The 16660-nt window shown below is 38.9% G+C and overlaps 1 protein-coding gene across 1 annotated transcript in view; it reads left to right on the plus strand.

The window, feature by feature from the left end:
- Positions 1-886: 886 nt before the first annotated feature.
- LOC307132843 (somatomedin-B and thrombospondin type-1 domain-containing protein) overlaps positions 887-16660 on the plus strand; it is a gene marked incomplete at its 5' end in the record, with an annotated part of 50401 nt that continues 34627 nt past the window's right edge. The window contains 3 exons of the mRNA XM_079827419.1: positions 887-949; positions 1097-1169; positions 4579-4635. Coding sequence (XP_079683545.1) covers positions 887-949; positions 1097-1169; positions 4579-4635 — 193 coding nt within the window. The remainder of the gene's footprint in view (positions 950-1096; positions 1170-4578; positions 4636-16660) is intronic.

Consider the following 16660-nt stretch of genomic DNA (forward strand, 5'->3'; position numbering starts at 1 on the left):
TTGTGCAACCTCCCTTTGCCAAGATAACAGCTTTGGATCTTCTCCTATAGTGCGTCCTTCAGATTAGGGCTGTCACAATATTAGATTTTTCACACCACGGTTATTGTGGCCCAAAAAAAATCACGATATCGATATATCGCGATATCTATAGAAACCTTGGGGGGTTGATTTGAGAGGATAAATTGATCAAAAAAGTGGTTAACTCACTGTCGGCCGCTGGAATAGAGAGTAGAAGTAGAATCTTTGATTCTATCGATTCATTCGAAACGCTGAATCATTCACTAACACGCTGTTGCTGTGACACGCGTTCTGCTGTGATCTTTTGGAACTATTTTCCCTACTGAAATAGAACAAAAACACTCAATATTGCATCTAAAATGTAAGTGACTTAATGTTAATAATTGTTTATGGAACTGTCATATGAAATCAGTGTCTTTTTCAGTCGTGATGTTATTCAGGAAAACAGCACTCTTGGGAATGTGACGTTGCAACTATCATGTTATAAATATAAATAAACTCCACATTTTTACGGCAGTGTGTTAACTGAGTTTCTCTGTGTGAGCGGCGCACATTTGTTTCGATTTCTCCTCGAGAGGCTGCGCGAGCGTCAACAGTGCAACGTTACCGTCAGTTCATTATACATTATTATCATTCACTGACGATCGCCACTTACAGTAATGAATGCAGAATCATTCTTGCATTTTGGTGATTCCCTAGTTATTTTTGTTAATGACGTTTTATCAGGCTACTTGTCCGTCGGGCAAGTAAAATTATTTTTCACTTGCCCCTTCAAAAAATCCACTTGTCCCGGACAAGCGTTAATGTCAAGCCCTGCGATTACTTTTCGAAGAGTCGTCCAGCCCTAGCTACTGTTATCTTTAAGAGGATGTTAGGCAGTCTGCTTCACATCACACACCTCAAGGGACGTTCAGTCTGCAAGAAGTGTACAGTATTGGCATGTGAGACCTGTTTTGAACACTGATTTTACTCAGCTGGATGGTGGAAGATGTCCCTTATACGACTGTGTCTTTGCTTAGTGTGTTGACGTGAGTCTGTTTGATGTGTCTCAGGACAGAGTTTTTTGTCTCTGTGACAGATTCCTGAAACCGGAGGAATGCGGAGGAATATCTGCCCTCGTAAACACCTGAGAGCTGTGAGAGAGAATAAGAGTGTGTGTGAACAATGAACAGGAACACACACTGGTGCACATGTTGTGTGTTACCTGACTGCGTGCTGGATATCTGCTCCCTTTCACTTTTCATTTCATGGGCGCGACCTCTTGAGGAAAAACACATGTTCCTCCTCTGGCTCCTCTCTGTCCTCCCACATCATCTCCTGACGAGTCGACCGTTAATTAAGACTCGCATGCAACAAATGAACTTGTGCAATTGCACAACCTTTTTCAAGGTTGCATCCGGTAGGGATGCACGATATTGGATTTTTGCCGATATCCGATATGCCGATATTTTTCAACAAATTTTGGCCGATGCCGATGCCTATATCGATATGTTTATTTTTTTCCCTTTGTTTGGAAACCACCATTTTGAGCAAAAAAACAAAATTTTTTTTTCATTCTGGTTTCAGATGCCTGAGGTCTCCTTACTAAAAGGATACTTGTTAAAGATAAATAAATGTTAATAAAGTTCTTTTTATAATAAGAGTATATTAAAAGCGCTGAAAATAACAATAATAAAGTCAGTAATTTTTCAACCCAGACAGATGCAGTTGTAATCTAAATATTTTATTTTTGGATTTAAATGTTTGTGCACATGAAGTGGGGGTGGCATGGGATCAGTTGATGCTGTATTTAGCTTCAGATATTATTTTTTTTTACAATTATTTTAGAGCTCCTTGGATTATTTTTCATAATCAATTTCATAAAATTTTATTACAGATTAATAAACTGTATGTAAAAGTATTTAATTTACAAGTGCCATGCTTGGGCTTTGACTTCATTACTGATTTATTTATTCAGATAAAGAAGTAACTTCTATTTATTTGTGTATTCTACTTTTCATTCACTATTACTGTAACAACATCGCCCCCACTAAATAGGCTATATATAACATTTTACCGGTCGGGCACTAGGACCTGGAGGACCTTCAGCTGCTGTAGCGGCTGCTGCGTGCGCTATAGAGTGGGGAGACGCGATTGTGCTTGTTTTGGGCTAGTTTTGTTGTGAAAACCTGGCAGTCCTGCGTTGATTCACAAATTCAAGGCAGCATTTAAAAACTGTCAATATAAATCACCTGACATGCAATGCATTTGCTTATTTTCACTTGAAGAATGACCACACGGCTGACGTGATCTTATCGCTATAGCAGTCCTTGCACACGTGAGTTATTGCAGGCGCATATCAACACGTTATCATATCGGCAAGGCATATCAGCCGATGCCGATTTTTATATTTTAAGCGTTTATCGGCCGATTCCGATATCGTGCCGATAATAGCGTGCATCCCTAGCATCCAGTACCATTCGGTACACACATGCATCGTACCGGAAGTCCTGTACCGAAACGGTGTACCGTTACCCCCCTAGTGTTTACCCACATTAGGCTGAAAACTGTATCACGATATACACTCACCTAAAGGATTATTAGGAACACATAACTAATACTGTGTTTGACCCCCTTTCGCCTCCAGAACTGCCTTAATTCTACGTGGCATTGATTCAACAAGGTGCTGAAAGCATTCTTTAGAAATGTTGGCCCATATTGATAGGAGAGCATCTTGCAGTTGATGGAGATTTGTGGGATGCACATCCAGGGCACGAAGCTCCCGTTCCACCACATCCCAAAGATGCTCTATTGGGTTGAGATCTGGTGACTGTGGGGGCCATTTTAGTTCAGTGAACTCATTGTCATGTTCAAGAAACCAATTTGAAATGATTGGAGCTTTGTGACGGTGCATTATCCTGCTGGAAGTAGCCATCAGAGGATGGGGACATGGTGGTCATAAAGGGATGGACATGGTCAGAAACAATGCTCAGGTAGGCCGTGGCATTTAAACCATGCCCAATTGGCACTAAGGGGCCTAAAGTGTGCCAAGAAAACATCCCCCACACCATTACACCACCGCCACTAGCCTGCACAGTGGTAAAAAGGCATGATGGATCCTAGGGATGGGCGATATGGACTAAAAAATGTATCCCGATATTTTCTAGTATTTATTGCGATAACGATATCAATGACGATAAATGTAGTATCATTCCCCATGTTTTTGGATACAAGTGAGAGCTGCATGCATTCTTGAGAGACTCAGAAAAACAAACAATGATCTAGTAAAACGTACCTGTCATCAAATAGGCTCCTATAATACATAATATATTATACATATAAAATATATATATATATAAAATGGAAAAGTTGCAGATATAATTGTCTTCTGTAAAAATGCAGGTAATGTTTAAATAGTGCAACTGTGCTGAAAAACATCACACAATACAAACAATAATAATTAAAATCAATGACAAGTTTTAAATGTAAACCGATTCTGTATTTATTATTCATACACTCATGGTGCAAACAGTGGTAAAAATAGCAGAAACAGCAAAAGTAATTATCCCAAAAATGTCTTCAGATTACAATTTTTTTTTGAAAATAATGATTTAATGATAGAACGTCAGTAATTTGTGTTAATAATACCACAAATTCTTCTACTTATAAAAATAAACTGCACTAAGGAATAATGAGCTTCTGGGTTCATGAATATTAATCACGTTGTCAGCGCTCATTCAAACTGATTTGCTGAAATCAAAACAGGCACAGTAATAGGTGCACGCCAGCCAATGAGATTCCCGTTTGTGCATTCGTTTCTTCCTGTTCATGAAAGGCTGAATAATTTCAAATAAAAGTCATTATTTTACAGGAAAATACAACAAAGGAAATTGTTTACATGTAGCACATCAATTCTGTGTGGTGTTAGACTCTCTCGCTCTCTCTTTGAGTGTGTGTGAAACACTGAGCGCTCTCAGTCGCGCGCCTCACACTAGTGTTTAATGTGCGTCAAATACACTGCGCATTCATTGAGATTAACAGAAATAGTGTGCTTTACCGATCGATTGAGAAAGAGCTAATCTCTTAAGCGCTCAGTCCAAGTGCTCAGCGAGTGAAAATACATCTGTATGTACAGGTTCAGATCGCCCTCAGGTGCCCCTCGTTTAGCTATGAACTCTTCCGCAGCTTCCGCCATAGTTGTTTTCGCTCTGCACGTGAGAAGCGGATTCAGTGCCGTCCCATCACGCGCTGCGCGTAGGACACCGAGTGCTGCGGGTGGCATCACAATAAATTCTCTCTCCAACCCCCGTTCAGTTATACAAAGTGACGAACGCAGCCACCGCGGCCATCATAAAGTAATAACGCTTAGGGCATCAAGAGACGGTCAGCGGTGGCACTGTGCAGATGGGTCGCGCCATCAACTAGGCTTTATCGTTATTATCGCGGGAAGACAAATTCTTATCGTGGGGAGAATTTTTACCGGTATATCGCAAACGATAAGATATCGCCCATCCCTAATGGATCCATGTTCTCATTCTGTTTACGCCAAATTCTGACTCTACCATCTGAATGTCTCAACAGAAATCCAGACTCATCAGACCAGGCAACATTTTTCCAGTCTTCAACTGTCCAATTTTGGTGAGCTTGTGCAAATTGTAGCCTCTTTGTCCTATTTGTAGTGGAGATGAGTGGTACCCGGTGGGGTCTTCTGCTGTTGTAGCCCATCCGCCTCAAGGTTGTGTGTGTTGTGGCTTCACAAATGCTTTGCTGCAAACCTTGGTTGTAACGAGTGGTTATTTCAGTCAAAGTTGCTCTTGTATCAGCTTGAATCAGTCGGCTCATTCTCCTCTGACCTCTAGCATCAACAAGGCATTTTCGCCCACAGGACTGCCGCATACTGGATGCTTTTCCCTTTTCACACCATTCTTTGTAAACCCTAGAAATGGTTGTGCGTTAAAATCCCAGTAACTGAGCAGATTGAGAAATACTCAGACCGGCCCGTCTGGCACCAACAACCATGCCACGCTCAAAATTGCTTAAATCCGCTTTCTTTCCCATTCTGACATTCAGTTTGGAGTTCAGGAGATTAGGCTTGTTTTGAGATGCGCCTCGCCTCGCCTGAAATTCAGCCGCGACTAGGCGGCTGCAGTGAGGGGAGGAGTGGAAAAAGTGCAGGCAAGCCGGACAGTTCTCTCTTCTCGTAGTGGATCCGACACCTGCGAGATCAAAGACGGATATCGCGGGATTCACACTCGTGCGCTTTGTTGCTGATAAACTGGATGTAATTTAAGTTCTGTTACTTTTATATGAAAATAAATATTATGAACAAGACACCCAAAGTTTTTGTTATTTATTTCAATTCGAAAGACGTGTTTATCAATAATTTTTACTTTAATTAGGCCTACATACATGTTTTTATATATATATATTTATAAATATGACAACAATCACATAACCCACAGAGAGATCGCCTTTGTTAGAGAGTTTGGGAATATTCACACATAAAAACATGATCTCAGAGTTTTAAAATCAAACATTTAAAAAAAAGAACCATACATCACAGTTGTTTAAACCAATAAGCATTAAGCTGTGTCGTCAGCAAGTCGTTTCCCATCATGCTTTTGCTCCGCGCAGTCTGTGGAGAGCAACTGCGCTCGACTGCAGAATCCGACACATCCGCCTTTCGCTCGCGAGAGTTTTTTGACATACGTCGGCATGACATCAGAGCAAGGCGGACCGCCCTCGGACACTTTTCTAACCGGCATGCATCACCGGTGATCGGTTCTGCGCAGATTTTGCTAATCTCAAACAAGCCTATTGTCTTGACCAGGACCACACCCCTAAATGCATTGAAGCAACTGCCATGTGATTGGTTGATTAGATAATTGCATTAATAAAAAATTGAACAGGTGTTCAGAAAAATAAGAAGAAAAATATTTTACATTTAATCATTTTTATTTTAAACTTTCCTCTGATTATAATCCACTCAGTTTTAAAGGCAGAAATGTCAACACAACCATGGAAAACACTCAAATAATAATAAAATATAAACACAAGTCTAAAATCACAATGAACACTTAATTATCTCTTAACATTAAGGTGTAGTGCCTCCGTTATTTCATTGTAATAGGGGTGGGAGAAAAGGTCGATGCATCGTGATTCGTTATCCAACGATTCAGAATCGATTCTCAAAAATTCAGAATCGATTCTGTGTTCAATTCAAACGGCCACTTCACCAGTGTCAGGGTTCCCACTCGTCCTGGAAAACCTTGAAAACCTGGAAAATTGATGACAAATTTTCCAATCCTGGAAAACACATGGAAAATTAGAGAAAATGTAAAATGTCCTGGAAAATCTTGTTGTTGTCTGGGAAAATTCTTTAAAAAAAAGTTATTTCTTTAGCCGAGTATAAAGAGTTTATCGCTGGCCCAAACAATTAGCGCTAGTTGCAGAAAGCACATGTTCAGCAATGCTGAGTTTGATACGTGTGAGTATTATTTTGAATAATGATGTTTAGTCTTGTGTTGCCACTTGCAGCCGTTAGCTAATGCTAATGCTATAACTGCTCAAATGTATGCAGTGAATGTTAACTCGTAAGCTGCTACCTAATCACATCATTTTGATATAAAGTCACATTTGTATGTTATAAAGTCAGAATTGCAAGATATTGTCAGATTTGCGTGATATAAACTCGCAAGTCTTTTCTTCACAATTGACTTTTTTGCACAGTTGCGAGTTTATATCTTGCAAGTCTGACGACTTTTCTCAGAATTGTGAGATCTAAACTGCAATTGCAAGTTATAAAGTCAAATTCTGAGGAAAAAAGAATTGCGTCAATTTTCGCGTTTATATCACAAATATGTAAACTCGCAATTGCGAGAAAGTCAGAATAGCGAGATAAAAAGTTCTGTGGTGTAAACAAGCTTCCACAGTCATAATGTATGATTAAGAGCTCATATTGAAAAATGCTGGATTGTTAAGTAATGGCAATAAACTGTACGGCTTTTAAAGACTTAGAAAGCAATATTTGGCATGATCCTTGTCTTTTATTCCCACCGTAGTAAAATTGAAAATGTCCTGGAAAATGGTTGCTGAAAAAGAGTGGGAACCCTGAGTGTGTGTGTGTGTGTGTGTGTGTGTGTGTGTGTGTGCATGCGCGGTCACCGGCCAAACAGAACAACCCGCTGATAGACGAACGTTCGTATGCTGGTGAATTGGCTTTGTTTAAGATAAAATGGACAAATTAGGACCTGCTCATGGGCGTCGCACCTGTGGGGACACTTTTCCCGGTGAGAGGGTTCAACCCCCGCACGTTTTATGCAGTTTTTAAATTTACATTTAACTAAGATTAATACATGCTTTAGAAGTATTTTTCATTGTCAGTTTGTTAATGAATGAACTAATGTTAAATAATAGAGCCTTATTGTAAAGTGTGTGACTGAATAACAATCAGAACATATTCAAACAATATCTAGGGCATGTAGTCCAGATTAAAATATAAAATGTTTAAGTTTGAAAATGAATAGCTTTAAATATAAAGTATTTGGTTGTGTGATGAGCACCGTAGCGAATACAGAAAACTGGTTTGTTTACGAGGGTTACCAGGGAAACGGCTGCATTTCTGCTGTTCCATCAGCGCCCTCTGCTGTCAGAGAGTGAATGTGCGTCCGCCATGTGCTCGGTTTGTTTACATCAGTGCGTTCCTCTTTGACATGTTGTTCATTTTAAATGGGTAAAGTATTCTTAATATAATTTTCTAAAAATCTGAATAATTCGTAAGAAATAATTATTCACTGTATTCTGAAGTGCCCACGGTAACAATATTGTGCCTGTTCATTATTGCGGTATATTGTATTACCGTTTACCGGCACATGTCTAATCAAAACAAAGACTGCCATAACCCATATGTTCACTGTAGAACTTTAACAACAACAAATGCAAAGTGGATAATAAATATTTAAACCCTAGACAAGCCCATTCTACTTCTTGAGGTAAAGTGGCAGGTTTTTCTTAAAGAAGAGTAGCTTCTCTGCTTTATCACAGTGAAGTCTGTTCCTCTTCTCATCGAGCTGCTCTCGCTGTCAGTGCTTCTGCATGGAGTGGACAAGTACAGCCGTGATTACTTCTCCAGTAGGCAAGAGGGTTATCACTTCTGGGGATGGGGACTAGGGATGCACCGGTTGACCGGCCAAAAACGAATGAGCATTTTGGATCGGCAAATTTCAGCAGTTTGGCGGTTTGACACGCAATCCGATTCATGATTCGACTCACTGATTTATAACGCTTCAAAGCTTCATATGATGCCGTGTTTTGAAATCGTCATCACTATATAAGTCGTTATTTAGGGTTTTTTTGCGCACAAAAACTATTCTCGCCGATTCATAAAGTTATTGTAGAGCCACTGTAGTGAGATGGACTTTGTAACGACGTCTTTAGTACCTTTTAAGGGTCTTGAGAGTGAACCGTGCATTGTGCCAATGGAGGCCTTTCAGAGCCATCAGATTTCAACTAAAATATCTTCATTTCTGTTCTGAAGATGAACGGAGGTCTGACGGGTGTCGAACGACATGAGGGTGAGTAATTAATGACAGAATTTTCATTTTTGGGTAAACTAACCCTTTAATGCTGGTTTATAAGGCGCTACACAGTTTTGCCCCTACTTACCTTTCTAGTATGTTGGTACTTTATAATCCATCAAGATCCTTGTCTTGACATGCCCAAAAAAATCTTGTCATTGCCGAAACTAAACGCAAACATAAGGGTGACCGAGCATTTTCACATTTAGGTCCAAAACTCTGCAATGATCTTCCTCTCTCGGTAAGGTCAGTACAGTCCCTTCCAAAATTCAAGGTCATGTTGAAGGCACATCTTTTAAACACCGCCTGGCCATCTTCCTGATAGGTGTTAGATCATTACCTTGTCATTGTCCTGTATGTGTTCTTTGTATTTTTTTGCTATGTTTTTGGTCCTTGTTATTTGTGTTTTCTTTATTGTTTGGAAAGCACTTTGGGCAACTGTAGTTGCATGTAAAGTGCTATATAAATAAAGAAAATGAAATTTAATTAAATGATTTCAGGTGATAAATTACACCCGACGTGGAGAAAGCCTTTGCAGATGCACCCCCTCTTGAAATTTCGGCATTACATGTTTTGCAAATCGCTGTCCGTGGGTCTTTCTCAGATATACTGAAATACGTCCACACCGCAAACATGTTGATACCAGTGTTAATTTTGACAGCAAATTTAGTTTTAGTCACAGTCTTTTGACTAAAATGCCATTTAGTTTTAGTCATATTTTAGTCACCTGAATTGTTTTTAGTTTTAGTCTAGTTTTAGTCGACTAAATATAATAAGATTTTAGTCGACTAAATCTACTGTAGATTTAGTCTCCTAAAATATAATGAGTTTAGTTAAATTGTAATACATTAAGCATTTAAGCTCCATTTAATTTTGACATCATTTTGTTTTTGACATTAAAAATACACGTAAGAGAGCTCAATTCACTTTTTTGTTTGTTTTTTTAAAAACATCTATATAGTTTTTATAACTTTGTATTTCTTTTAGTTAGTAGGCCATATCAGGTAAAGCTAAAGCTTCAAATAAGTTTGTTTATTTATTTATTTTTTAATTTCAGTTAACATTTATAAAATTTTAAGTCATTCTTTTTTTTAATGGTTTTAGTTAACTATTATAACCCTGATACTTTATTGAATATGTGTCAAATACTGGTCTTTCCTCCTGACTAAGAATTAAGTGGGAATTAAATGAAATACAGTTTATTGTGTAACCAAATACGAATATATAATGCGTGACTTTTAAATTATAAACAAGCTCGAAATCCACCGGGACTCTTATTTTGAAATGTCTGCTGCGCCTCTGTTGCAGATGCAGCTGCTCATTCAAGTTCAGGAGATAAAATATGCATTGTTACAACCGTTTAAAACATATGACTATATAATCATCATAAAGTAAACATTGTCATTATTCATCAGCATTAGTTCATATACAATTGCGTGGCATAAATGTGTGTTATTCATTGATTGTGAACCGCTGGAGCGCTGGATTGGGGATGCGTGAGCCGTGTTTTCCAGCGGTTAGATCAGCACGTTCTAATCAAATGTGCGCATCTGTTACACAGGACATCAGTTCTGACTGGATCTCTTCCCTAATCCACCCTCACTAACATTTTCCTCTCTTTTTTATTTGTTGACGAAAATGACAGTAAGTTTTCGTCATAGTTTTAGTCATCGAACACTAGTTTTTATTTAGTTATCGTCTCGTTTTCGTCAGTGAAAAAAGGTTGTTGACGAAAATTATGACGAAAATTATTCGTCAACGAAATTAACACTGGTTGCTACTTGCAGGTCGCTGTTTCTGTTTGCGTCATCGTAACATTTCGGCCGTATTGTTTCGGTGATAAAAGTCTTTTTCGGTGGCCGAATATTCGATGCATCCCTACTTCAAGCATTTACAAATAACAGCGTATCTAAAAGTATGAGACGACTACAAACAAACAAAAACATCCCGTTCTGAAACGTCCTGTAACAGCTGTTCCTCTGCTCGATCCTCTTCACTAAAGTCCCCTGGGTCTGATTTGGGCTCAAATTGATAAGACAATATTGACGTCATTGTTTATTACTTGAAGACATCCCTAGTCTGAACACTTCAGCATTCTGATCTAAGATTTATAGGTAAGCGCATCACCTGATCAGAACACTCGTGACCTTTGGTGACCCCAAGATTAAAATCTGTCGGGCCCTTGGGACCACCAGTGGCGGTCCGAGCGAGGGGAGGCTTCTGGGAACAGGGTACGAGGCATATCTGCAGAACTAATGCAGGGGAATGTGGGGAATTTGACAGGGCCTTTGTATGGAGGTGTGTGTTTGTGAGTGTGTTTGCGTTCATTGTGTTGAGATGTGTCACTCTGGTGCGGAAGAACAGAAGAATGAGAACGGGCCAACCATGAGGTCAGAACGACATGAATGAAATCAAGAACCTGTAACCACTGTAAAAAAAAAAAGAAATGTCCCATCAAGATTTGGCAAGTGAATCATCACAATAATGGCCACTTTAAAAAATATTAATGACAATGCTAAAATATAGCTGAAAGCAGCAATACCGGGGTCAAGCGCAAAGAAGAAGACAAGACATGCCAAAATGGCTGGTAGTGTCAGATAAACGGCAGCAATGAGCATTTAAACACATTTTAAAATGATTTTAGGCAAAAAGGCTGAAAAATGCATTGTAGTCAATGGGAATTTCATGTTTTGTTCTATTATAGTGCCATCAAGAGGCACAATCCTACCATTTTTTTATGTGTCCTCGGAGTGAGCCCATACATGTGTGTGTCAATTTTGGTGAAAATATCTCATTTTGTTTTGGAGTTACAGACATCTATATGAAAAAACACGTAAAAAATGACTGACTATCAATATTTTGACATTTGGGCATTAGCATATAGCTATCGACCTATGTTCAAAACTTCTCAGGCTCCTTCAGGGCATCGTGCTGATGACCCATATCGAGTTTCGTAACAATCCGTTCATGTGTTCATAAAATACAGCATTTTAGCACATAATTCAAAATGGCCGACAGCCAAAATGGCCGATATGGTAAAATTGGATATCAGACGACTCGGCATGCCGTCCTGAATCTAACCACTTTTGTGATTTCTGGACAAACGGTTAAGAAGTTATAAGCAAAAATAGCCATTTTTTGTATCTCGGGACCAGTAGGTGGCGCTGCGCCGAAACGCTGCATGTTATGCTTGTGATGACATGTACCAAGTTTGGTTTGAATACGATAAAGCGCTGCGGAGATATAGCCTTAAGTGTATTTTTGCAACCGCTACATTAAATTTGTTAGCGCGTTTATCGAAAAAGTTTTGACAAATCTACTTGAATTCCACACATTTTTGTCAGCATGGTCTGAAGATGATCTGGTTCAATTTTCATGCAAATCGGACGAACCGTCTGGGACGAGTTCGTAAAAGTGGGTTTTTCGGACAATTCAAAATGGCGGGAAAATATGATTATGACAAATGATGGCTTGGGTTGATCCAAGGAATCGAAGGAAAAAATAATTTTGTTTCTAGCCATTTGGGTTCAAAAGTTATTAGCATGAACACGAGTGAAACTTTGGACAGGTGGTGGCGCCAGAGGGATTGAGTTAGAGACTCCAAAATTGGTTTGGTTAATGGCGGAATAATTAATAGGTGCCTTCAATAGGTGCCTTCGCAACTTCGATGCTTGGTCCCTAATAATGACCATAAGACCATAATATCAGATCCATATAATTATACAGTTAAATGAAAATTGTCATAATTTGTAAACCGTAGCATAAAAGCAGAATATTTGTAACCAAACAGTTTCGGTTTCCATTGACTTTCATTATATGGGCAAAAATAAAATGGACAAACCTCTTTGGTTACAAACATTCTTCCAAACTTCTTTTTTTATGGTCCGCAAAAGAAAGAAGAAAAGAAAGAATGTGCATATTTGGGTGGACTTTCCCTTTAAATTGCAATGCAGATTTGATGTGGTTTACGTAAGTCTGGGAGAGTCGTGCAACTTTAAATGTGCTTTCTGTTACGAAACTGTTTTTCCTTTTAATCCATTTATACACTTGTTCCAGTAGTGCAAAACACAGAGCAGGCTTATAAACACCAATACAAACCAGATTTACAGAGTTCAGTCCAGATCAAACGGTTTATTATCATGGAGAATGAGTGTTTTGTATAATATTAGTGCAGTATTTTGTACTTTTTTTTATTTATTTTTTTATTGAAGGAGTGAGACAACTTACAGTAAAGCAATGAAAGTTACAATTTCCTTCCTTCTATTTTTGCTACAACAAAGTAACAATGTCCGGTGGTTACCAAGGTAAAATAGTACAATTATGTCATTACAACTTTTCATGGCATGGACCCATGCATACCAATACATAAATAATAATAATATTACAGGGTTCCCACTCGTCCTGGAAAACCTTGAAAACCTGGAAAATTGATGACAAATTTTCCAGTCCTGGAAAACACATGGAAAATTAGAGAAAATGTAAAATGTCCTGGAAAATCTTGTTGTTGTCTGGGAAAATTCTTTAAAAAAAAGTTATTTCTTTAGCCGAGTATAAAGAGTTTATCGCTGGCCCAAACAATTAGCGCTAGTTGCAGAAAGCACATGTTCAGCAATGCTGAGTTTGATACGTGTGAGTATTATTTTGAATAATGATGTTTAGTCTTGTGTTGCCACTTGCAGCCGTTAGCTAATGCTAATGCTATAACTGCTCAAATGTATGCAGTGAATGTTAACTCGTAAGCTGCTACCTAATCACATCATTTTGATATAAAGTCACATTTGTATGTTATAAAGTCAGAATTGCAAGATATTGTCAGATTTGCGTGATATAAACTCGCAAGTCTTTTCTTCACAATTGACTTTTTTGCACAGTTGCGAGTTTATATCTTGCAAGTCTGACGACTTTTCTCAGAATTGTGAGATCTAAACTGCAATTGCAAGTTATAAAGTCAAATTCTGAGGAAAAAAGAATTGCGTCAATTTTCGCGTTTATATCACAAATATGTAAACTCGCAATTGCGAGAAAGTCAGAATAGCGAGATAAAAAGTTCTGTGGTGTAAACAAGCTTCCACAGTCATAATGTATGATTAAGAGCTCATATTGAAAAATGCTGGATTGTTAAGTAATGGCAATAAACTGTACGGCTTTTAAAGACTTAGAAAGCAATATTTGGCATGATCCTTGTCTTTTATTCCCGCCGTAGTAAAATTGAAAATGTCCTGGAAAAGTGCTGGAAAATGGTTGCTGAAAAAGAGTGGGAACCCTGTATTATTATTATTGTTACTGTTAGAGAAAACAAAAGAAAAGCCATGCTGCGAGACAAACTACACTAAGGTCAAGACATCAAATACAGCATCACAACAAGGGTAAAAAGAAAGATGCATATATGGAAAGTAAAAGTTAACAACTGGGTAATTCTTTCAGATTTTTAAAATATGACAGAATGGGTTCCCATTTGGAATAAAACCTGTCCACAGATCCCCTTAAAGTAAATTTTATCTTTTCTAATTTTAAAAAGAACTTCACATCTTCCAGCCAAGCTGATGCAGAAGGAGGAGTAGGGGGTTAGTATTTTGTACTTCTGTGTGGTTTACAGCTGCATTCTACATGTGGTGTGTGTGTGTGTGTGTGTGTGTGTGTGTGTGTGTGTGTGTGTGTGTGTGTGTGTGTGTGTGTGTGTGTGTGTGTGTGTGTGTGTGTGTGTGTGTGTGTGTGTGTGTGTGTGTGTGTGTGTGTGTGTGTGTGTGTGTGTGTGTGTGTGTGTGTGTGTGTGTGTGCACGCCAGCTGTGTTCGTGTGTTGGGCATGTTCTGGTGGATAACCTGAGCATATGTTATACAGAGCTAATCCTAAAGACTTGCTGTAAAACTCATTAAAATCTTAAATTCAGTGTATTATTTCACACTGCGCTCTGGGAACACACAGTGTCCAGTGTTGAGTGTATTATGCGATTATTCACTCTAATCACACCATTAGCTGGAGTAATGGCACACTGTGTAGGATTTACACTGTGTCGTGAAATTCACAAATAACAATGTTTGAATTAAACATAACATTTTGACATTTGCTTGCAAAACATACTTCTATAATTCACAAACACACTAAACGTACTCAGTAATTGACAGAATTTGCATTTTTGGGTGAACTAACCCTTTAAGAGCTTTAGTTTGGTTGAGATGCACCGATCAGGCATAACATTATGACCTAATATTGTGTTGGTCCCCGTCGAGGCATGGACTCCTCTAGACCCCTGAAGCTGTGCTGTGGTATCTGGCACCAAGATGTTAGCAGCAGATCCTTTAAGTACTGTAAGTTGTGAGGTGTGGCCTCCATGGATCGGACTTGTTTGTTCAGCTCATCCCACAGATGCTCGATTGGATTGAGATCTGGGGAATTTGGAGGCCAAGTCAACGCCTCAAACTCGTTGTTGTGCTCCTCAAACCATTCCTGAAGCATTTGTGCTTTGTGGCGGCGCATTTTCTGCTGAAAGAGCCACAGCCACAGGGAAAACCGTTTCCATGACAGGCTGGACATGGGCTCAGCAATGCTTAGGTAGGTGGGACGTGTCAAAGTTACATCCACATGATGGAGGACCCAAGGTTCCCCAGCAGAACATTGCCCCAAGAGCTGCAGTTTTGGAGATGCTCTGACCCGTCACAATCTGGCGCTTGTCAAACTCGCTCAAATCCTTACGCTTGACCATTTTTCCTGCTTCTAACACATCAACTCTGAGGACAAAATGTTCACTTGCTGCCTAATATATCCCACCCACTAACAGGAGATGAAGAGATCATCAGTGTTATTCACTTCACCCGTCAATGTTATGCCTGATCGGGGTGTATTATATGTACATTTTTATTCATGGAAAGCCCCTTGAGATGCAGCATCTCGTTTTCAAGGGCGACCAAGAACATACAACAGATACAGTGCACTCAATACAATACAAAACAAACAGAACATTACAAGACAAATCTGCTCAAAGATCCCCCCTACCCTCCCAGGACCATTTCAGAGTCTGCAGACTATACAGACAGTTGTTTCAGGAACCATAACAATTACTAAAACTGACAATCAGTTTTCAAGAACAAGATATTTCAAGGAACCATTACAATTAAAAGCATTTACAATCAGTTTTCAAATAGTTTAACAAAGAAGTTCTAAAGGAGCTTAAAGTAGTATTAGATCTCACAGATGGAGGGTTACATTATATTAGTAATGAGTAAATCCTGAATGTTTAGTCCTTCTCCTCGATACAGGACCACAAGCACTGCAGCCACTTTAGGATGAGCCACAGAAATCACGTCTACGTTCTGTAACATTTTCAGTCTTGTGAAACCGTGGGGGATCTTGAGTTCCTCTGAGCCCCACATGCGAGAGCAGCTGTGTTATTGAGCTCCAGACTCAACGTCGCTCGCTTTCTTCTCTGTTTGTGTGTAGTATGAGCTTGTGTGATGTCACTGCACACATCCGCTCACTGATGTACGCTTGGCATTCTTCACCTACACACAAACCTGTTACCACAACTTCATTAAATGCAGAGGTGGACAGTAACAAAGTACGTTTACTTGAGTCCTGTACTTAAGTACACTTTTTGAGTATCTGTACTTTACTGAAGTATTATTTTTTAGGGAAACTTTTACTTTAACTTCACTACATTTGAAAGACAAATATCGTACTTTTTACTCCACTACATTTCTATCAAGGTCATCGAAGTCAAGAGTCATTTCTGTAGCAGCTTTGCAAGTCAGTGGATGATTTTTTCTTCTTCTTTAAAAGTTTTTTTTTTTTTTTTTTTGCAAAATGTAAATGTCTGGGAGAAAGAGAAGCATAGACATATGGATGAATCTGAAAAAGCATGATGAACGAGCTCAGTTCAGTCTGTGTTTTTGTTCCTCTGAGATGCTAGAACACGAGTACTGAATAGAGCTTTCTTTTGTGGGGTTTTTTTCACACTTAAACAGACCAATACACACAAAATGTCAATTTTCATTTTGGAAAGTATTCACGTAAACAAAGTTGATTATGTCTTAAGTGAACGTAAACAGTTGGGGGAATATCGGATGTGTATCAGTGTGTAGGATTTGTGCA

The sequence above is a fragment of the Gobio gobio genome (assembly GCF_949357685.1).
Source record: "Gobio gobio genome assembly, chromosome: 10".
NCBI lineage: Eukaryota > Metazoa > Chordata > Actinopteri > Cypriniformes > Gobionidae > Gobio > Gobio gobio.